We start from the raw sequence: 23,388 nt of genomic DNA, 5'->3' as shown, positions 1-23,388 counted from the left end.
GATCTCGAGTTATGAAGAAATTAGTGTTTCATTTGCATGGGACCCCCCCTTTCCAAAGCGGGGAGGGGTCTCGAACCATCTTAAGAACCTTCCCCGGCCCCAAAAATCTCTACATACAAATTTTCACGTCGATCGGTTCAGTAGTTTCCGAGTCTATAAGGCACAGACAGACAGAAATTCATTTTTATGTATATAGATTCCTCTAGGAGTTCCTTAGCAAGTTCCTTGACAATAATTGTTCTTGAAATTCTATAGGAATTCTTCCAAAACTACTTTAAGCAATTTAATATAGAATTTCTCAGGGTAATCCTTTGAAAATTCCTCCAGAAAATTCTTTGGTAACTTCATGACGCTACCTACAGACACTGACAAAACTAGCTCTGTACACATCGTTGATTCGTCCAGTCGTCCTGTACGGCCATGAATCATGGACGTTAAAAGATGCAGATTATCAAATTCTCAAAGTGTTGAAAATTTGAAAGTACTGTGCTCAATACTTGGCAGCGTGGTGGAAAATGGTAAATGGAGCAGATGAATGGATGAACCACGAGTTAAACCAAGTATACAAAAATGCAGACATAGGCAGGTTGATAAACTAAGGCAGATTGCAGTGGGTTTGACATATAGTGCGTATGCAGGAAGAGAGACCAGCATAAGAACTTGCAGAGAACCTGGAACAGGACGTTGGCTCTGGGGTGTGTAATCGAGGAAGATGCGGAAGCAGCCGCTGATGCGTTTTGTCAATACTGTTAGGGATTCCTTCGAAATGTCTGTGGGGATTTGCTCAAAATTTTCTTAAAAGGTTCCTACTACACTTTCCAACACTACTTCAGGAATTTTCTCGGAAAGTCCTTAAGAAAATTCTCTTAGGAATTCCATCAGAAAATAGTTCATTCTTTAAAAAATTTCAGAATGAATTCCTGCAGGAATATTTTATGTTTTACTAAATGAATTTCCCAAAGAGAACCTGAATGGATTATTCTTTCTGAAATAGAAAAATTCTGCAGACATTGTCATAGGATTTTACGAAGGAATTCCTAATGAAATTTACTGAGAAATGCCTGTAGAAATTTTAAAAAAATCATAGTTCCCTCCAGAAATTCTTTCAGAAACTTCACCAAGAGCTTTGTTGGCATATTTAGGCAAATTTCAGGAAAATTTTAAATTTGTTATATTGAGATCAAAACCACTGAAATGTATCTAAATCCTAAATTGGAAATAACTTTTGAAAAAAGTTATTACCAATTTGTTCTATGACACCGAAATCTAATTCTTAACACTTTGGAGTCACGAAAAATTTTATTGTTAAAATTTGATTAATCAAAATCAAAGAGTAACAAAATAGTGGTAATTCAAATAACATTTTGAAATTAGGCATTGATTACTATCACCGGCAATTGACTATTTTGAATGTGCTGTTTGATGATCAGCAAACGCAGAATATTGCAATTTCAATCCACTGAAGTCGGTTTTTGTGCGGCGATTCCTACCGTGTGATTCAAACCGCGTTAATCCAAAAATCCATGGTAAAATTGATTTTTTCAGCAATTGATTTTTTCATCCACGCCGGTTCACGCCGCCGCCGCCGCCGCCGATAAAAGTCAACGGCGCGCCGCCGTGACGCCGCCGCCGCCGGGGCAAAAGTGACCACCACGCCGCCGCCGCCGATGATATGACCGGCGCACAGGTCTATCTGGAGTATGTTGGAGGTCGCGTCTGCCCTAAAATATGTATGTATTTTTTTTTTGTGCAGGTCCTGAAGCGATATCTGGTAAAATACCGCAAGAGCACCTATGGGCCTCGTACCATGCGTTCCTCGATTGTCTGCGACAAGTGGATAAGCACAAGGACGAAAAAGATGAACTTGACCAGTGAACTATCAAAAAGTGATATGTTTTCCATTGAAATTGAACGAAATTGAAAAGAAATATTTTACTTTTGATCATTTTTTCGGATCATTCTATTGTAGCTCTTTGATAGCCGGACCCTGTATTCCATGAAGAATTTGTAATACCAGGAAAAACTTTAAATAAATTGAGTCCTGAAGAAATTCTGTACATCACCAGTTCTCAATAACTTGTAACTCTGGAATAGCTCCTAGATTGACTGTGAGAAAATACTCCTGGTTCACTTTAAAAAAAAAAGTGGGTACCACTCAACAAAATGTCTGAAAACCATTGTTCTTGAGAATCCAAAACCATCGGAAACCATCCTCAAACGGATCGTGAAGCAAACTTGCATGTTTTTTGAGTTGTATTTCAACAAATCTGCGGATCTAAATTAATAAAATACGTTAATATCTAGTTTTGTTTTGAATTTGTTAAAAAAAAAGATTCATACCGTTTTAACCAGTTTTCCAAATTTGCATTGGTATCAAGATTACCAACGAACTTAATATCCCACGGAAAATCAAAATGGCCATTTAAAAGCTATAGTGTTCGGATTTTGAATCAAAATTATACAAAGAGCTTTATTACTGTAATAAAAGTTATAATGAAATCTAATCGAATTCTGTGACTTCTTTGAGACATCGAAAAGTGCCTACTAAGAGAATCAGCTGCAAATCGATAACCAATTACCGAACCGATAACGAGTCACGTACTAGACACAGCAGATGGCCTTACTGCGATTCTACAGAAATAAAGACTTCCTTGCGACTCAACAGGAGGGCACAACGCTTATACCTTACATATCTTTCACCACAAAACCGTCAAAATCAATCGACATTTATGTTACATCCGTAAAATATATTTGTTTTATTCTCGCTACCGAAATTCTTCAAAACAGTGTATTATGTGAAAACATAGTAATGACGCATATTGTTGCTTACAACGTTTCATGAGTGTATATTATTATTTATATTTTCAAATATCTAACAAAACACGAAAATTTCATTCATTGTCATCGAACATGGCGAAGCATACTTTTATTCCAAGTCCTCATTTCCGAAACTCATACTGACTGACAACGTTGCTTTCGAGGACCCTTTATGTACGTCCTAAACACTGTCTCGTCAGATCCACTTGTACCACGTTCCTTGAAGAAAAATAAATTCTGGCAATGAAAAGCTGTCACCCTTCATTTTATCTACGAATCATACCTCTTCAGATGTTCCCACCACTCCTCCTCCTCCGATCCGGTCGCTCCTTGGCTGATGTTCGTCCCTTCTGTTCGACGCCAGCAATCTTAGGTTCATATTTTCATGCAACAGCTGAGAGCAACGCGTCAGCAGCTCCAGATACTGCCGATGGCAGGCGGTAATACTCTCGTTGCTAAGCTTTGCCTCAACCGCGTCCACCATATAGCAGTTCTGCTCTCGAATGTACGCAGCAAACTGAAGACACATCTGCTGGTAGCTGTTCCATCTTCGTTTGTACTGGCGCTTAGTAGACCGCATCCGGAGGAACATCGCACCCATCCGAATCCGGGTGGCGGCACAGCCGCGCGTGTGACGTGCCAATTTGCGGGTGGACACATGTAACGATCTCTGAGCATGATTATGGTGTGGTAGTTAGATGGCAGATAGTTTGGTGTACTGAGTACGTACCTGAATGGACTGCAGATACAATCTTAAGCGCTCCATCTCCAACTTTAACAATTCGTTTTCCTCTGTGAAGTAATGTCTGCGGAGCACAATTAAAGGCACTCGGCACCAATATGCAGCCTACGAGAACTGAATTTACCTTTGTCTGTCCAATTTCCTGGAAAGTTTATCGTTAACGAATATCGTTTGATGCAAGTCATTGATCAGACATTGTTTTGATAGGGCCATTTCGTTCAGCGCTTCCTAGTAGTATAGATTTTATATAATTGGGAAAATTTAAATCTAATATCCGCTTTACCTTTAGGAATTTTACCTCTAAGTGTGAGTTATTCAGGCACCTTTTTAAATTATCTATTTCCTCCTTATATTTACACGCTTTGTCACTCGATGACATAACTTCGGAAATATCAACTTGTGTAAATAAAAATGTGTAACACTTAAATACCTATGTGAAAGTTAAACATAGTAGCCCGTCCTTACAAAGATTAAATAAAGTGATTAAGGCTGAATTTATTTAAATACTGGGAATTACTTGTTTGATTCCGCGATTCATTTCTGGTCAATTTTTAAACGTTCTAGATATATGTTTCCAAAATAATAACAAACATAGTAAAATTCCCATTCAATGAAAAAAGAAACTGGAACGCGATGACCTTGGCTAACTACTGCTATTTTTCCTACAGTATTTAGCCAAAGACATTGTTTCTTTGTCCACTTTTTCGACGATTTGTGTTATTTAGTTCAAGTATTCAAGCCCTTTTATAGAACCGCAATAGATGAAAACTTCATCGAATGTAAGCCAGAAAAATCAATATGTACTAGATGTGTACATTTAAAGTGAGTGAGCTATAGTTTACCACACTAGCATATCCATCATCCTGTGAAATTGACGTCAGGAACCTTTGCAATCAGTTCTAATCCAATCGGTTCGCCTATTCATTCACTAACTACCGAAAAGAGACTTACCATCAATGCTTCTGCCAATTGATTCGATAAGGGTAATAAATCTAATAACCTTTCAATAGACATTTTCTCCATAGCCTGCAGACTACCTCCTATGGTTCTGTTTTGTTCCCTTTTCAATATCATGTTCTGCTCAACAAGTGAAGCAGACCTTTACTTGTTGACGAAGGCATATGGCGGACAGAATAAAACATCAAAACTCACAAATCGGTATACTTGAATGGACGAAACGTTGTTTGAGCTTTTCATTCATTGCCTTTGGTGTGCGCTTTTCCATCGAACATCAACTACTCATGACCCGGCATATTTATTCCAACGAAATAGGCTCAACCGGGTCTGGGCACGAAGCATGTTTGTAGAATTCATTCAACAATAATTCGACCCTATGATGCGATGTCATAACCCAAGGCTGACACATCGACTAAACAACCAACCGTCTTCATTCTATCATTCCAGATAGGTATTTATGATACTGACATACCGACCATCTGAGCTCGTGCACCGGTTATAGAACGGAACACTGGCACACAAAGCACTGCCATAGATACGGATTTTATTTATGAAAAATAATTTTCATAAGCAAACTTCGTGCACGGAAGGCCTGGGATGTCACTTCGCTGAAGTTTCGCGAGCAAACTTTTCGCTAGTCTTCGAGCGGACCTTAATCGGAACGGACCCATTTTGGGCACGATCGTCAGAATAGGAAATCTCTGAAAAACCTCAAATTTTGAATAAATTGTGATAAAATGTTTGTGATACTAGTTGAATTTGTAGAAAAAATCAAAATAATTTGTTAAATTTAAGAGAAATAGTGATTTTTAGGTATGTGCGCAGTATTTTCAAGTATTACGTAACATGTCCAAAGTGAAAAATTAGCAAAAAGCCCACAAATAAGAGAATTTTGTGGTTATTTAAGGTCAACTTGAAATTATGGGAATATAATCTATAAAAAGCCTTTAAAAAATATGAAAAAAGTGTAAAAGTGCAAATTATAGAAAGTGTTTTACAACCAAGGATTACTTACCCAATATGGATTAAACCTACGCAGATATATGGATAACTCTATTTGGATACTAAAGAAAGAAATAAACCACCGAAATTTTCTAGATAATACCACAAATATGAGAAACATCCGAAATTTTCACAAAATTTTCCGTTTTCCAATATGGCTGCCGAGCAAAATGAAGACGCAAAAAGAATTAACCTTCGCCAAGGAGAACGAATCGATTTATTTATTTTTATAAACATGATTGACAATCTAAGTTTCACTTCGGTATCAATTCGCGTGCAGAAAGCAGGCCAATAAAAATGAAATACCTGCCACGTGCACGAATCATAAATAAATAGAACTATGAAACCGTTTCCAGCTTTTATGCCAACTTGAAAGCGCAAATAGCTACTGGAAGATTTTTATGACTGAAGATAGGAAGACACCTATTTTGCCTATCAGTCCGATATAAATAGGAAACTCAGCAAAGATGGGACTGACATGCGATAATGGGTAATAGACCACCATCAGCGCATGACTTTGACGACGATTTAATGTTTGCATAAAATAACGACGATATAAAAAATAACGTGTTGATAATTATAGCTATATCTGTGCATGAAATGCGTTTGAAAAGGAACAACGCTTGTTTATTGGAGAGTTCCTATCTCTAATCTGAATCAATCTTCGCATTATGTTTTTTAAGGAACTATTCATTTATTTAGTTACAATATTATTTAATGATCAGAATGACACGTTGGTACAGTTTTTTTTTTGCGCCGTAACGTAACTCTTTAAACACGAAGGAAATATTGTCTGTAAAACACTAATCCTCAAAGAACTACACCGTTTAATACAAGTCGTACAAGTCCGTCACAAAACCATCATATAGCTCGTGCGTTTAGACTCTTTAGAGTTTAGACTTTAGAGAATAGACTAGAGAATAGACAATCGTGCAGTTTTATAAAAAGCTAGAACTACCACATCAAACTGCATGAAGATAAGCGAAACCATGGTTCAAAACAGTCTTTCTTCAGCCATCCAAAAACGCCGTCTTGTAGCAGATTAGAAAAAATACCGGCCTAGGCCATTTTTGTTTTATTATTTTCTAAGGATTTTTGTGTATCTACCAGATGCAGTGGCGTAGCCAAAAAATTGGTCTTTTTTCTGAACATTTTTCTTTTCGAAAAAAAAATTCTTCTAAAAATGTTGTCTCTAGGGGGGTTTTATGTCCAAAACCACCCCCATGGCTACGCCACTGACCAGATGCTTTGTTCATCTACAATGGTTGAAGGTAAAAAAAAATACCAAATCCGTCATTTCCGCAATCCGATTTGATGTGGAAATATTTAGGTGAAATGGAAACAGAATTTGACTAAATTTCCATCAACTATATTTCCCAGCAATATTTTTAATGTAAAAACTGAAAATGAAAATGCAGAATTCTATAAAAGTTGAAACTTTCCATTGATAAAAACAAAACCTTCCCGGTGACGCATTGTACATTAACCAAAAGTTTATTTTCAAACCAAATTTCAATCCTTTTGAATCAAATTGAAGGTCCGCGAATGTCGTTATGGACTCATTTTTGTAGTTTGGCCATATTGAATCCCAGGAATCGGTTTCGACGAAACATAGGTTTTTAGACCAATTTTTGGCGCAATTTTTTTGCGTTTCGAAAAGTAATTTCGACTTCTGTAGCACTTATCCCAATAAAACGTAGCCATTTCCATGGATCATCACAATTTCTGATTATTCCACGGTCCAGTGTCCCCCCGGAAGATCCGGAACGTTCGTAAAAGGGATCAATTCATGAACCTCATCTTAGAGGACCGCGGTTTTTTCAAAGCTTTCCAATATAAAACTCCAGGTAACAAATGGTCACTCCTTTTGAAGGTGTGGACACCGGAAATCATCCGCAAGATCCGGAACATCTGTAAAAGTGGTCAATTCATAAAAACCATCACCAGGCTTTGGAATTATAACTCATATGAATAAAAACCTAGGATTAGTCCATTTAGCCGAGTGTGATTTTTCATATTCTCCTGTGAAGAAGTATTCTCATACATCATTTCTATCCGGATAGAATAACGGTTGATAAATTAGTGAGCACCGGCACGCCGGATAATTTAATTTTACTCCACCAAATTCTTTTTCTCGTCGCTTCTCAAGATAAATTTTATCAGCAAATTAACAAAAAATTACGACCGCTACGGGATTCGAACCTAAAACAAATTAATTCGAAATGTTTAGAGTGCCCACTGTAACCACGACATTAACTGAACTAATTTAAGACAAAGAGAAAAACTACTGTATAGAAACCTTCAGGGGGGCCTCCTTAGCCGTGCGGTAAGACGCGCAGCTACAAAGCAAGACCATGCTGAGGGTGGCTGGGTTCGATTCCCGGTGCCGGTAGACAATTTTCGGATTGGAAATTGTCTCGACTTCCCTGGACATAGAAGTATCATCGTGTTAGCCTCATGATACACGAATGCAAAAATGGTAACCTGGCTTAGAAACCTTGGAGTTAATAACTGTGGAAGTGCTTAATGAACACTCAGCTGCGAGGCGGCTCAGTCCCAGTGTGGGGATGTAATGCCAATAAGAAGAAGAAGAACCTTCTACTTATCGTGACGCATCGTCAGATTCAATCAGTTTGGAAAGGCAATGTAAGCAGCATTTGATTTTCGCGAAACATGGAAAGAGGAATAATAAATTTTCGTACCTTCGCTTGTGCCAGAGTTTATCGCACTGTAATTCTTCCGGATAAAATGGATGGTGGAGCAATCTGTCGCGTGAGTGTGTGAGAAATCCGAACCTGCATCACTGAAGATCGCGGTTTTTACAAAGCTTTCGATTATTGTACTCTGAGTAACAAATGATTGTGGTGACCCAATTTTATGGACTTGAGTGGCCACCGAAGGTCCTCCGGAAGATCCGAAACATAAATAAAAGTGATAAATTATGCTGAGTTTCATAATTTATCACTTTTATTAAAATTTTATTTAAACGCGGTTTTTTTAAAGCTCTTGATCAAAGTATTCCGATTAACAGATGATTGTGGTTGACCATTTTTATGAACATGAGTGGCCACCGGAAATCGTCAGGAAGATCCGGAATATTCGTGAAAATGGTCAATCCATGAAACTCACCATAGAAGAGCACTATTTTTCCATAGCTATTGAGTATCGTACTCTGAGTAACAGACTATTTTCGTGACTTATTCTAATGTCTGAAAGATTTTGGTTTCATCAGTACCCACTAAGTTGCGGAGGGCGACGGAGGTCCTTCGTAGCTTAGTAGGGAAAGCACCTGTCGAGCGCACTGGTTTCGTGGGATCAAACCCCACCGAAAGGAGTGGTTACCCTTCAATATCTTTTTCGAACTAAATCTATCACATGTTGTGCATATGCATAAATCTAGGTTCAGCCATAGAAACATTAGTTATGTATATTTTCCCAAAATAGTTGCTTTCAATTTTTTGTAGATATTGGAAAAAATCGGAGGTAATCATCTTCAGTATAACTTGAATCATGTTCGATACCCTAACAAAGTTAATTGCCTACATTATGGATGGAAGTCCGTCGTTGTAGCCAGAGTCTATTATATAGAGTTGCGCAAAGAGTGAAGCCAAATCTACCCATGGAACTGTCAAACCGTCTACCTATCGAGCAAAGTAAACAAATGCTTGTTGGTAAGGCGGAAGTATTGTTATCGCCTAATGATTATTATGGCAAATTAAAACACAAGAACTAAAATGTGTTAGATTTGTTGTAGAAGCAGCGTAAAAACACTTCAATACACCCCCTAATAAAGTAGCAACAAGAAACTGACTTGCACTCTATAGAAAGCCTGATTATCGAATTTGAAAGCTTTAGAAGTGAACACTCCCGTGAAGTCACTTGAAGGGTTGAACAAAAATGCAAGTTGCCAACATAATAGAATCGATTTGGTTGTCAAACTGGAGCCAAAATTTTCTATTCTGCCGGACCCAAACATTGAAGATTGTGGTTATGTTCGTTTCTGATCTAATATTGAGAAGTATTGTTATTATTTGGGGAAAAAATAAAAGCAGGAATGGAGCAGGAATGTATATAAACAATCGTAGAGTCATGTAGAGTCTAGCGCATTTGTGCGCCCTTATGAAGTATGGTATGAGATATTCGAAGAGCGGGAAATGCTTGACAGCGTAGTAACTGCAAAATAATTTTGTTCATGGGAGTGATTTCAAAATATCCCTCTACTCGGTTGAGCGCAGCGGCTCTATCCGCAGCACCCAGGTTGTAGCTTACAGACCAGATCTTTGTCAATGATGTTATAATTCTGTTGTGCATTATTCATCGGGTTACTACCTTGTTATAGTTTTGTTATACATTATTGTAAGCCTTTTAGTAATTAATGAGTTATGCGTCTACATTTGAGTTCGAATTTTATCGCACAATACGATACTCCACAAAAATGCTCTGGGCCGATAAACTGTAAATCGGAACCTTGTTTTGAAAGCTCATCTACCGTAAATAGAGCTTTAAGCGCTGCTTGAATATCACAAAAGATACAAGCATTTGAATGTCCCTCCTTAGCCGTGCGGTAAGACGCGCGGCTACAAAGCAAGACCATGCTGAGGGTGGCTGGGTTCGATTCCCGGTGCCGGTCTAGGTAATTTTTCGGATTGGAAATTGGCGTCTCGCCTTCCCTGGGCATTAAAGTATCATCGTGCTAGCCTCATGATATACGAATGCAAAAATGGTAACCTGGCTCAATGAACACTAAGCTGCGAGGCGGCTCTGTCCCAGTGTGGGGATGTAATGCCAAGAAGAAAAAGAAGATCACGTATGGTTGACTTTAAAACCTATTTGTAGTTGTATCTACAATAAATATTGTTATTCATAAATCAATACAAAAATATTGTTGATTTGAAACAAAATTCGATTGATTCTTTGTTCACCGTCCATCAAAATGGGTCATGGCAATCATTTGTTACTCATTGTACGACAATGAAAAGATTTGAAAAAACGCGCTCTTCTATGACGAGTTTCATTAATTGACCACTTTTACGGAAGTTCCGGATCTTCCAAAGGACCTCCGGTGGCCACCACTCAAGTCCATCAAAATGGGTTGCCACAGTAATGTGTTACTCAAACTTACTTACTTACTTACGGATCCTGTACACCTCCGGTGGTGCAAAGGGCCGACTTGAAAGATCTCCATCCTGAGCGTTGCCTGGCTATCGCTTTAACCTGTTGCCAGGTTAGATTTCGGTCGACTTCTTTTATTTCTTTATTGAGGCTTCGCCGCCATGAGCCTCTGGGTCTGCCTCTGCTGCGATGTCCCGCTGGGTTCCAGTCTAATGCTTGTTTACAGATTTCGTTTCCGCCCCTACGTAGAGTGTGGCCGACCCAGCCCCACTTCCGATCCCGAATTTCTGTTGCTATCGGCCTCTGGTGACAACGACGATGGAACTCATTGTTTGAGATCCAGTTGTGAGGCCACCAGGCCCGAATTATATACCGCAGGCAGCTGTTAATGAACACCTGCAGCCGTTGAGTGTTCTCCACTGATACACACCATGTTTCGCTAGCGTATAACAGCACAGATTTTACGTTAGAGTTGAAAATTCGTATTTTGGTGCTTTCACTTATCTGCCTGTTTTTCCAGATATTTCTTAAACTCGCAAAGGCAGCCCTTGCTTTCTTGATCCGTGCGCCTATGTCGATCTTGGTACCGCCGTCCGACGCCATTTGGCTACCAAGATATTGGAAGCTTTCAACATTCTCCACTGGTTGCCCGGCTACTGTGAAACTGGAAGGAGTCACCGTGTTTACATCCAACGATTTGGTTTTGTTGACGTTGATGACTAAACCTGCCGAAGAGGAGCACTCGGCAAGGCCGTTGAGCTTACTCTGCATATCAGAGCGCCGTTGCGCGAGGAGTGCAACGTCATCAGCCAATTCGAAGTCGTTTAGATGCTCCATGGTTATAGGCTGCCATAACAGCCCGCGGTTTGGTTCACGGTCAATCGCACCTACCAGAATCTCATCGATTACGATGAGGAACAGTAACGGTGATAGGATACATCCTTGCCTCACACCAGCTACGACCCGGATAGGGTCGGACAGGACCCCATTGTGCAGCACTCTACACGAAAAGGCCTCGTACTGTGCTTCGATGAGGCCGATGATTTTCTCAGGAACTCCCTTGCGTCTCAGGGCGCCCCACATATTCTCGTGATTGAGACGGTCGAAAGCTTTTTCGTAGTCAATGAATACCAAGTAAAGGGACTCTTGGAATTCGTTGACCTGCTCCAGAATGATGCGGAGCGTGACAATATGGTCCACACAGGATCTTCCGGCACGGAATCCGGCTTGCTGCCGCCGGAGAGTCGCATCGATCTTCTCCTGAATCCGGGCAAGGATAATTTTGCACAGAACTTTGAGAACGGTACACAGCAACATAATGCCTCGCCAGTTATCGCATATAGTCAGGTCACCCTTTTTGGGCACCTTTACTAAGATACCTTGTATCCAGTCGACCGGGAAAGTTGCGGTGTCCCAGATATTATGAAATAAACGATGCAGTAGTTGAGCGGATGTCATGGGGTCAGCTTTGAGCATCTCGGCTGATATGCGGTCGACCCCTGGGGCTTTATTCGATTGCATGCTTTGGATGGCTGTTTGAATCTCTAGCAGTGATGGAGCTTCGGTATTGACGCGTGTTATACGTCGGATCCTAGGCAGATCGTGCCGAGGTGGTGATGGCCTGGTTGGCACTTGAAAAAGTTGTTCGAAGTGCTCGAACCAGCGTTTCAGCTGGTCAGTTGGGTCGGTCAATAACTGATCATTCACGTCTTTCACAGGCATCGTTGCATTCATCTTCGCCACGCTTAACCGTCGTGAGATATCGTAGAGGAGGTGAATGTCCCCGGTTGCTGCGGCTCTCTCTGCTTCGTCCGCCAGAGAGTCTGCCCACGCTCGCTTGTCCCGTCGACATGAGCGTTTTACTTCCTTCTCAAGAGCCGCGTATCGTTGGCGGGCTAGAACTTTGGCTCCTCTGGTTTTTGATCGCTCTATCGCGGCTTTGGCTTCTCTTCGCTCCTCTATCTTACTCCAGGTCTCATCGGTGATCCATTGTTTTCTCTGGATGCGTAGTTCGCCCTGATTGTTCTCGCTGGTGGCGATGAAGGCATTCTTGATGGCGGTCCATTGGTCTTCCACGCTGCCACCTTCCGGAATATCTGCAGCACGCGTCTCCAGTTCTTCAACGAAGGACCGTTTCACAGTGGCATCTTCCAGTCGGCACGTGTTGAATCGTCGTCCAACTCTTTCCTCCTGCCGACGAATCCGCGCAATGCGCAGGCGTATTTTGGCCAACGGACTTCACTCAGTCCCAGGATCTCAAGCTTCATGCGGCGTGCCTCATTGGCAAGTTGTGCCAATTTACCCTGCTGGGCTAGGGTTAAAACGTTCCATGTTCCTATTCGTGTCCGTTGTTTCGCGCTAAGAGTCGTCGCCGTAAAATCAGTCCGTATTCTTTCATTATCGGATTCTCGAACAAATTGATGTTTCGGGAACAGTAGGTTGTTGGCCCAAGGTTCCCTATTCACCGGGATGGGGCTGCCATCTTAGGTATAGCTTCCGGGGAATAGCATTTCATACTCAGCCGCTGGATGCCAGAACAGACGCTGTTGGAGCCGCACCTCCTTGGTGGACAGACGCTCGATCAGTCGGGTCAAATTTGTTTAAAGTCCTACCCAACACCAGGACTAGGCTAGTGCGCATTGAGCGGCACACGGTCGCTTTGATAGGGCCTGCTTGGGGACACATGCAGCTTTTTATAGAAGTTCAACAGAGCCCACTGTCGAACCCCACCACATCCTAGGCAGACCCCACAGGACGCACCCTCTCACTCTAGCTGATGTGACAAGGACAACAGTGCCCAAGTTGCACTACCAGCTAAGTACGCAACCCTTAGCTGGCGGTCAATTGTCATCGGAAGACCCGTGGGAGCGTGAGTATTGGAACTTGCGAGGACCAGAGCTATGTTAGGCGCTCCTTCCCGGATGTCAACTCACCATTTCGCAGCCCGTGTTACTCAAAGTTCGGTAATTAAAAGCTTTGAAAATCCTTGCTTCCTAACCTTCCGGAGAACTTCCGTGTTCACTTAGATCCATTAAAATGAGTCACGACAATCAATTGTTACTCACACTTCTATAATAAAAATCTTTTTAAAAAAAATCCGGAGGGACACCAGTCCGTAGAAAAGCCAGAAATTGTGATGATACCTGGAAATAGTCAATGGGTACATCGGCGTTGAACTTGATCTAGAAGTTTTAAAAACACCTTATAAAGTTAAAAAAAACGATGGCTACATTGTACTGCAATAAAAATCATTCCCAAGCAGAATGACCAAATCGCAAAAACAACTAATTAAAGTTGGGGTTATTTTCGAACTTACTTACCGGGGCGGGAATCGAACCCATGCTCCATAGCCCATGCGTCTAGACGATTGACGTCGCTAACCGCACGGCCACAAAGCCCAAATCACACATATAAGAAACAATTCAAATTGCTTTCCATTGGTTTATTTCTGATGGGATGAACACAGACTGTCTGTGGGATGAATATCGGATCCATGAGATGAATTCCATCAGCAGTTCCCCTATTTACTTTGGAGTTGAGAGAACCATAATGCTCAAAATGATGAGACTATAGTAGATAATTTGCTTGCTTATGCTGAACAATCCGAACAATAAATTTCAACACTGTGCGAGCATTATAACGTCATATTTGAGCTTTTAAAAGAGGGAGTAGAAAAACATTTTGTGAATTTGAAAACCACAGGATTAATTGTATCATAACCTTAACCCTTAAAAAGCCGGGACGACACTAACCTCGTTCAAAGGGCTCGTTCTTAGTAATGCACTGATCGATTTTCATAACCAATAACGTTTTTCATAAGCTTTTCTTAAATGGGATAAGTAGGGATTTTTGACCTAGTTACCGCCCCGCTAGACCTTCGCTGCGTTCATTAACTTCAAAAATGAATATATAGTTACACCGTTACACCTTGATGTACGAGAAAGGCAAAAATGTCTACGTTTTTCCGATATTTTCCGCTAGTAGATACAAGAAATATATCAAATAGGAGTTAATTTGAACGTTTCCCAGCCTCATATTGCATATCTAAGCCATATGTACATATCTAGGTCGTAAACTTATTAATACGTAATAATCTTCCATTTTCTTACGCTCCATATAAATAAAAAAAAATATTTGAATGCAAAAAAATCTTACATGTGTGGAGGGGAGGAAAATTTCTTACGTAATTAGTGTACGGCCCCTTTGGTATGGTCATATTTCTTGAATGATGCCTTCTTCAAATGAATGCGATTGCCCGGTTTAAGGTGAACAGTTGATAATACCTTCTTTTAATAAACGCATTTGCATAGTTTAAGGCAAACATAGAATATGATGCTCTCTTTAAATGAAAGTGTTTGCCCGTTATGAAGCAGAAAGAAGAAATAATGCCTTCTCAAAATGAACGAGTTCGCCAGGTATAAAGCAAACAGAGTTGAAAATGTCTGCTTTTAATAAACGTGTTTGCACGGTATAAGGCGAACAAAAGAGATAATATCTTCTTTACATGAACGCTTTGACAAGGTATAACGAAACTATGCCTGTTCCTTGCTACGGGAGGAACAAGCATATTCAACGAACAGATTAGACCCTCTTATTCTAGGATCTTGTTGTCATATCCTTCTTGTCACAGTAAGGTTTACCACCGGCTTTCCGCAAGCTTCAGACGCAACGCAATCGATAGTTCCACTCCTTTAGGTTGTTATTGTTGATACAGATGTTTGCGAGCCGTCTCAAGCCCACTCGACGTGGGCTGAAATTTCATTCAGCTTACTGCATTGGTCATAAGAACGTGCCGCGAAATTCTCATCTCAGCTTTAATAGTCTTCAAATGCAGCACATGATATATAACGCGATTTTACGGAACTAGAATTTTTTCGTTCTATATTATTCTCAAACAGTTCCAGTTTAATGAAACCAATCGCGGAAGGTTCTCCGGAAGGTCAGGAAGCAAGGAGTACTTGCGAGTCTAACACGGTGAACCTTGTCAAAGGACTGTCGGCTCAAAAAATGAGTACGAATCTACGATCTCGTCAAAATTATAAAATTTACTCGACTGGAGTCGCCCTGCTATTGTATAATTCGTAAAACAAGTATTAATCATGGGAATGAATTCTAAATAAACTTCTATTGATAAACTTGTTTATTTCATTGAAATAAACTATAAGCTTGAAATCATGACTGAACCAGGGTACTGGCTCATTCGGAGTAATGTCCCATTCGGGGTGATGGCATTCGGGGTAGTGATTCATCCGAGGTAATGGCGTTCGGGGAAGTAGCCTTCGGGCATTATGGGTAATGGAATTATGGGTAGTGTCGTAGAGTCGTTGTAAGGCCTACACGGAAACAAATGCATTCCCACAATCATGAATAAAAAATCATGAAATCATGAGTCATGACAGTTCATGAAATCATGATTATAATTCATGATTTCAGGAACATTATCCATGGTACTGCGCAATCTTCAACAGTCGACAAAATGCTTAACCGGTTATACTTCGAACACTCCCTTCCCAAGAAGTGAGAACGGCTGAAAGGTAGCACGCCGGACTCTCACTCGGTGTACTCGAGTTCAAAACCCCTGTTGAACTTTTTTTTTATTTTTCGATCTCAACAACCAAATCGTAACGCATTGGTTGCGTTACGCGAAATTAAATCATGAAATCATGATTTATATTCATGATGTATTTTCATAACATGAAAACACGTTGGATTCATGAAATCATGAATTATTTTCTCATCTCCGGGAACGGATTCTTACCTGACACAGTAACGGTGTCCAAAATGTTCATAGCATCTACCAAAAATCTTCAACAGGTCCTAAGATTCTTGACCAGATCACTGGCGACACCAGCTATTGTTATTCGGTGGGGCACGCCTTGGCACCAGAATATACATCTAGAACAATGGCGTGATAGTATCCTTTGGTGCGCCACTTCTGTGTCCGCCAGCATATGTGGTACCAATTTGTTGCATTTCAATACACTAACAGCCTTCCAAACCGTTCTTCAATCTAGGTCGTCAGATACAAAATCCCGAAAAAGCATCCAACCGCTACCGCGGTAACGACCTTCAAAATGTTCATAACGTCTAGCAAAAATCATCGTAATAGATCCTTAGATACCTTTGGAGATATGTAATACCAATCTTGCGACATTCCAGTACACTAAAGTCCTTCCAAAACGTTCGACGAGAGCTTGGCGTAAAACAAGTTCTACGCTTCTTCATGATTGTTGATCTGATGACCTGAACTCATAAGGGTTTTAGATGGCCTTGCATGCATTGAAATGCACAATAATAGATCTTACATATCATGACAGGAATAACTGCGACTGATGCCGACGACATTTTACGTACTGTTCTGGCAGCACTGACACCGCGGACGTGTCGATCATCGTTTGATCGATGAGGCATCCGCTACTGACAGCTGTACCTCGGCGTTTGAGACTCAGAAGAAGAAGAGTTTAAATTATCAATTAGTTGAGAATTTCCAGAAATTAGCAGTTAGCAACCCGTGAAAGAAAATAGTGTTTTCTATTTAATGCGCAAGATATAGTATTAACCAGTTACTTATCTTTTCTACATCGTTGAAACGCGCGAATAAGTAAACATAAGTGCGTAATTGAATCAAGAAAGATCTCTAAATTACATTTTTTTCCTTTATTACCTGGAAGGTAGAGTTCCACGTGGACAACGGGTGGAGCGAATTTTCACTAGTTTCCCAGTTAGCTGACCAGCTTGTAACGGTTCGTAGGAGAGATTAGGCGTAACAGGGGTCGATCGTACGATTAGAAGGGAGAAACAGGTCTAGGAAATACCAAATGTAATAAACCATTAAGCCAGCCTATAATCATTTATAACCTATACTTATGAATAAAAATCCTTTTTTCAGCTTTGAGCTGCAATTACCAGAAGCTGCTGGAAGATTGTTTTTACCTATTCCAACAATCTCAAAGATTTGCTCCGATGAACGAAACAACGGTAAGCTACGATTGTGGGGCATGCGATCGACCCAATTCCGCCGAGGCGAAGATGGTCGAATGCGAAAGCTGCGAAACATGGTTCCATCTTAGTTGTGCTGGAGTATCGCCGGGAGTTGAAAAGCGGTCGTGGATTTGTGCGAATTGTACCCCGCTAATGCCAGTTGCATCTGCGGCCACGAAATTAAAAACAAAAGAAGCTGCGTTGCAAGTAGGAGCGAAGAAGGGTAGCCGAAAATTGTCAGTAAAGTCGGACGCTGGAATCACGGTAAGTGGTGGTAAACAGCTGGAAGTCCCAGAGCAAACTGCAGGTAAACCCACCACCGGAGCCATTCCGAAAGCTACAAAGGTCAGCGAACAGAGTGATCGTGTGTCGGACGCTGGAATTACGGTCACTGGTTGTCAAAAGCTGGAAGTCCCAGAGCGAACTGCAGGTAAAACCACCACCGGAACCATTCCAAAAGCTACGAAAGCCAGTGATCGTGTAAAAAATGGCAAAGCGACTGAAGATTTACTGAAGCCGGCAGAAGAAGCCTCGACCCCGAAATACAGACAGCAGCGAGTTCCCGTGCATTAACAACTAGCTCCCGAGCTCGAGCGATGCTGTCGCTACAGCGATTGGAGGAGAAACGTTCGTTGGAGCAGAGAAAGCTGAAGGAGGAACAAAATCGCCTGAAAAAGGAACGGGAACTGCTTGAGAAGGAAAAGGCTTTGGAAGAAAAGGAGTTGACCATCAAAGCTAAAGCACTCAAGGCAGAAGAGCAATACTTAGAGGAAAAATACGGTTTAGAGGAGCAACTAGTCGAGGACGACCAACATTCGCAAATTAGTTACCAGAGTGGGAGGTCAAAGGTGCAAGTCTGGATAGACCAGCAAGAACAGGACAGTGACGGTGGAGAAACCCCATTAAACCCTCAAGAAGAAGAACAACACCCTCAAGATGGACGATCGCACTTATCGGACGGTGATGTAAATCCAAACAGACAAGCCGATCCATTTCGCGGTCAAGTAGGGAACGGAAGAGGGACGAACGTTCTACGAAACTATCAGGAACAAATTGATCGTGTAATTAATCCTACTGCGAGTCAATTAACCGCGAGGCAAGTGTGGCCAAAAAGGCTTCCGACATTTTCAGGAGAGCCAGAAGAATGGCCAATATTTTATAGCAGTTTTGTGAGTGCAAATGCTGCGTGTGGATTTTCTCATGTAGAAAATATTGTCAGACTCCAGGAATCCTTGAAGGGTCCGGCGAGGGAAGCTGTGATAACGAAGCTTATGTTCCCGAATAGCGTCCCATCGATTATGGAGACTCTGCGGCGGTTATACGGACGACCGGAATTGCTGGTGAAGAATCTGTTGGGAAAAGTTCGTCGCCTAGAAGCACCGAAACCAGAACGACTCGATACGTTGATTAACTTCGGCATGGCTGTCCAGCAGTTATGTGACCACCTTGAGGCTGCCAATCTACGAAGCCACCTTGCTAATCCGACTCTTTTGGAGGAGCTGGTGGAAAAGTTGCCGGCATCAATCAAACTGGACTGGGTGCGATGGAAGAGAGCGTACGAAGAGCCATCCCTGAAGGAGTTTGGTGAGTTCATGGACAACCTGGTGGTTGACGCAAGCGAGGTAACCGTGCTGGTAGCACCGAGAAAGGATACACTCCAGTCTGAGAAAGGAAAACCACCAAAAAAAGGACTTGTCTACGCCCATGGCGATACGGGATACAACTCAAAAGACTCCGTCATTAGGAAACCCTGTCCGATATGTGGCAAGGTCGATCACCGCGTACGCAACTGCGATGGATTTAAGCAGATGGCATTGGAATCACGCCTGAAAGCAGTCGAGCAGTACAAGCTGTGCGGAGTCTGCCTGTATGATCACGGCAATCAGAGATGTAAGTCGCGATTCCACTGCAATGTTGGAGATTGTCGTCAGCGACACCACTCCCTACTGCATCCAATTCAATCGAGTCCTGCTACCAGAGCGCAAGTTCAAGCGCACACCAGTGTGCGTAGACCTGTGTTATTCCGTATAGTGCCGATCACATTGTACTACGGTGATCGAAGCTTTGACACGTATGGATTTCTGGATGAAGGATCTTCTTTTACCTTGGTAGAAGTTAGCGTTGCACACAAGCTCGGAGTCGTGGGAGTGCCTGAACCATTGGAGTTAGCATGGACATCAAATGTGGTTCGCAAAGAAAAGTCATCGCAGCGGATCGACTTGATGATTTCGGGACGAGGAGAATCCGAACGTTTTAAATTGTCATCGGCACATACTGTCATACTGTTAATGCCCTAAGCCTGCCCAAACAGAGCTTGCCGTTCCACGAAATGGCAGAAAGGTTAACACACCTTCATGATCTACCAGTACTCTCATATGTGAACGCTGAACCAAAAGTACTGATCGAGCTGCAGAACTTGGAGCTCTTCGTGCCATTGGAGAACCACATTGGTCAACCTGATGAGCCTATAGCAGTACGCAGTGTTTTTGGGTGGACAGTGTATGTACCTTGCAAAATGAACACAGAGACCGATCGTCTTGAAGGGCACGTGCGCAGGTGCGATGGAGATCGGGAGCTTAACGAAATAATACGTCAGCGATTCGCTCTCGAGGACATTGGGGCATGTGCTATGCTACCAGAGTCAGCTGAGGTAAAGCGAGCTCGAGAGTTACTGGAGCGAACTACAACGCGAAAGGATTGTAGATTTGTCACTGGATTGTTGTGGAAGGAAGACGATGTACGGCTCCCAAATAGTCTACCGATGGCGTTGAGGAGAATGAAAAGCCTCGAAGCGAAGTTGGCAAGAGATCCAGACCTGCGAGACAACGTGCACCAGCAGATCCAAGAATACATCGAAAAAGACTATGCACACATGGCAACTGAAGAAGAACTAGCTGTGGCTGATCCTAATAGGATATGGTACCTTCCTCTCAACGTGGTATCGCATCCGAAGAAGCCCGAAAAGAAGCGACTGGTGTGGGACGCAGCGGCACAAGTAAATGGCGTGTCACTTAATTCCCTGCTACTAAAGGGGCCGGACTTACTAGTTCAGTTGTTACATGTGATCTGTAAGTTCCGGGAACGGCGCGTTGGATTTGGCGGCGATATCGAGAAGATGTTTCACCAGCTTAGAATGATCCCTGCAGACATGCATTCGCAACGTTTCCTGTTTCGTTTTGACCCCAGTCGACCTCCGGATACCTACCTGATGACGGTCGCTACCTTTGGAGCAACATGCTCTCCATGTTCCGCGCAGTACGTGATGCACCGTAACGCCGACGAGTTTGCTGAGAAATTTCCGGTAGCAGCAGAAGCTATAAAGCAGAAAACCTACATGGACGATTACTTCGACAGCGCGGATACGGCTCAAGAAGCAGCTGAACGAGCTCAACAAGTGAAGTTCATCCATTCGCAAGCTGGATTCAACATGCGCAACTGGGTCAGCAATAGTGTTGAAGTGCTGCACAGTCTGGGAGAAACCCCCAAACAATCACTGCGGCCGCTGTCTAGCGATCAAAGCGAGGATCGAGAACGCGTCCTTGGTATGCTCTGGGATCCGATCAACGACTGCTTCCTGTTCTCCGACAACTGGCAGGAAGAATTGACTCCGTACGTATGTGAAAACCGTCGGCCAACCAAACGAATAGCACTGCGCTGTATTATGAGTCTCTTTGACCCATTGGGGCTACTGGCACCACTCCTCATACACGGACGAATGCTGATTCAGGACATGTGGCGTTCAGGAATGGCGTGGGATGAAGACATACCGGATGAAGTATTTAGAAAATGGCAGCAATGGACTGGGCTGCTCCCAATGGCATACCAACTGAAGATCCCGAGGTGCTACTTCGGAGACGCAGACCCGTGCTCATATCGAACTCTGCAGCTACACGTGTTCACAGATGCGAGCGAAAATGGATTTGGATGTGCTGCTTACTTCAGAATAGTCGAGAAAGGACAAATTCGGTGTTCGTTGGTCATGGCCAAGAGCAAGGTAGCGCCTCTGAAATACCAATCTATTCCACGATTGGAACTACAGGGGGCACTCATAGGCGCGCGGTTGATGAATAGTGTTTGCGAAAGCCATACGCTGAAGATCGACCAGAAGTTCTTGTGGACTGATTCCAGCACCGTTCTTGCCTGGATACGTTCCGAACACCGGAGATACAAACAATACGTTGCACACAGAGTTGGAGAGATACTGACGCTGTCGGAACCGGAAAACTGGCGATGGGTACCATCGAAAGAGAACGTGGCAGACTGCTTGACCAAGTGGACTAAAGACACAGAACCGAGCTCTAGCGGCAGATGGTTGAATGGCCCTTCGTTCCTGTATCACCTGGAAAGAGAATGGCCGGAACAGCGACATCCAGCAGAAACCAACGAAGAACTCAGAAGTCACGTGCTGTTGCACCGTGTTGCTATACCCAAGAATCTTGTGGACGCTGGCCGAATCTCGAAATGGAATGTATTAGTGCGAACGATTGCATTCGTCCATCGCTTCATCTCTAACTGTAGACGTCGCCTGCAGGGTCATCCGATAGAAACAATTAGGGCAACGGCTGCCCAGGAGAAACTGCTCATCAAGCCGATACCTGCGAAGTTGATACCGCTATGCCAACAGGAGTATGTGAAGGCGGAAATGTTCTTGTGGCGCGCTGCTCAAAGTGAGTCCTATCCCGACGAAATGCGAGTGTTGCTGAACAATTGGAACAAACCAACGGAAGAGCTCCTCAACGTAGAAAAATCAAGCTCTCTGTACAAGTTAACACCCTTTGTGGACGAACACGGCGTTATCCGAATGGAAGGCAGAACAGCGAACGCCGCTTACGCAGCTTTCGACACCCGTTTCCCCATCATCCTACCAAAAGATCATCCGATAACGCAACGTCTAATCGAACATTACCATGGACAGTTCGGACACGCTAACAAGGAGACCGTAGTGAACGAGTTACGACAACGTTATTACATCCCCTGCTTACGTACTACTGTGGACAGAATTTCGAGAAATTGCCAGAGATGTAAAGTAGCCAAGTGCAGGCCGCAGACTCCGCGCATGGCACCACTTCCCAAGCAACGACTGACGCCGTACGTGAAGCCGTTTAGTTACGTCGGAATAGACTATCTGGGTCCTCTGGAAGTCACTGTGGGACGGCGTAGAGAGAAGCGGTATATCGTCGTATTCACCTGCCTGGTTGTGCGGGCTATTCATCTGGAACTGGCGTATAGTTTGACGACCGACTCGTGCATCATGGCAATCCGAAGATTCACCTGCAAATGGGGCTCTCCAGTGGAGATCTTCACTGACAACGGCACCAATTTCATGGGCGCCAACCGAAAATTGAAGCAGCATATCAAGAGGATTAACGACAAGTGTGGCGAAACCTTCACGGACGCGCGGACAAAATGGACCTCCACCCCCCCCCCGCTGCGCCTCACATGGGGGGCGTATGGGAGAGAATGGTTCGTAGCGTGAAAGAGACGATGCAAGCGTTGGAGGATGGGCACAAACTCAACGATGAAATCCTACTCACAGTGCTTGCGGAAACCGTCGACATCATTAATGCTCGACCGCTCACCTACATGCCGCAGGGACCGAACGAGTGTGAGGCACTCACGCCGAACCACCTTCTTTTTGGAGAATCTGCTAGGACACACGAGGAGATGAGAGAGCCAGTAGACTTAGCTGAAGCGTTGAGAAGCAGCTATAAGCGTTCGCAGTTCCTGTCCCGTATAGCATGGGAGCGATGGCTAAAAGAATATTTCCCAACTGTGAA

The 23,388-nt window shown here is 42.8% G+C and overlaps 4 protein-coding genes across 5 annotated transcripts in view; 3 read left to right on the top strand and 1 right to left on the bottom strand.

Annotated features, from left to right (window-relative positions):
• Positions 1 to 2,838: 2,838 nt before the first annotated feature.
• On the bottom strand, positions 2,839 to 3,973 carry LOC134220084 (uncharacterized). Of its 2 annotated transcripts, none has more exons than XM_062699045.1 (5): positions 3,843 to 3,973; positions 3,684 to 3,787; positions 3,548 to 3,623; positions 3,101 to 3,487; positions 2,839 to 3,036 (listed from the first exon to the last, which is right to left on the bottom strand). In XM_062699045.1, exons 1-5 carry the CDS (start codon positions 3,936 to 3,938, stop codon positions 2,953 to 2,955), a joined length of 747 nt encoding a protein of 248 aa, XP_062555029.1. In that variant the 5' UTR covers positions 3,939 to 3,973; the 3' UTR covers positions 2,839 to 2,952. The 2 variants fall into 2 exon arrangements, with proteins under 2 accessions (XP_062555029.1, XP_062555030.1); XM_062699046.1 differs by having other exon boundaries at positions 3,858 to 3,941.
• A 1,199-nt stretch (positions 3,974 to 5,172) lies between these two features.
• The window catches only part of LOC134224676 (dynein beta chain, ciliary), an 82,211-nt gene continuing 63,995 nt past the window's right edge, over positions 5,173 to 23,388 (top strand). The window contains exon 1 of the mRNA XM_062704165.1: positions 5,173 to 5,329. The gene's annotated coding sequence lies outside the window, so the exon portion shown is untranslated. The remainder of the gene's footprint in view (positions 5,330 to 23,388) is intronic.
• On the top strand, positions 17,091 to 18,184 carry LOC134222510 (CXXC-type zinc finger protein 1-like). Its single transcript, XM_062701658.1, has 3 exons — positions 17,091 to 17,241; positions 17,306 to 17,450; positions 17,520 to 18,184. The coding sequence occupies exon 3, from the start codon at positions 17,594 to 17,596 to the stop codon at positions 18,182 to 18,184; it is 591 nt and encodes a 196-aa protein (XP_062557642.1). The 5' UTR covers positions 17,091 to 17,241; positions 17,306 to 17,450; positions 17,520 to 17,593.
• LOC134222509 (uncharacterized) lies at positions 19,941 to 23,087 on the top strand. The gene has a single exon (XM_062701657.1). It carries the CDS (start codon positions 19,941 to 19,943, stop codon positions 23,085 to 23,087), a length of 3,147 nt encoding a protein of 1,048 aa, XP_062557641.1.

This window comes from Armigeres subalbatus, chromosome 3, assembly GCF_024139115.2.
Source record: "Armigeres subalbatus isolate Guangzhou_Male chromosome 3, GZ_Asu_2, whole genome shotgun sequence".
NCBI lineage: Eukaryota > Metazoa > Arthropoda > Insecta > Diptera > Culicidae > Armigeres > Armigeres subalbatus.
The sequence above is the reverse complement of the archived record's forward strand: the minus strand, read 5'-3'. Positions and strand labels throughout refer to the sequence as shown.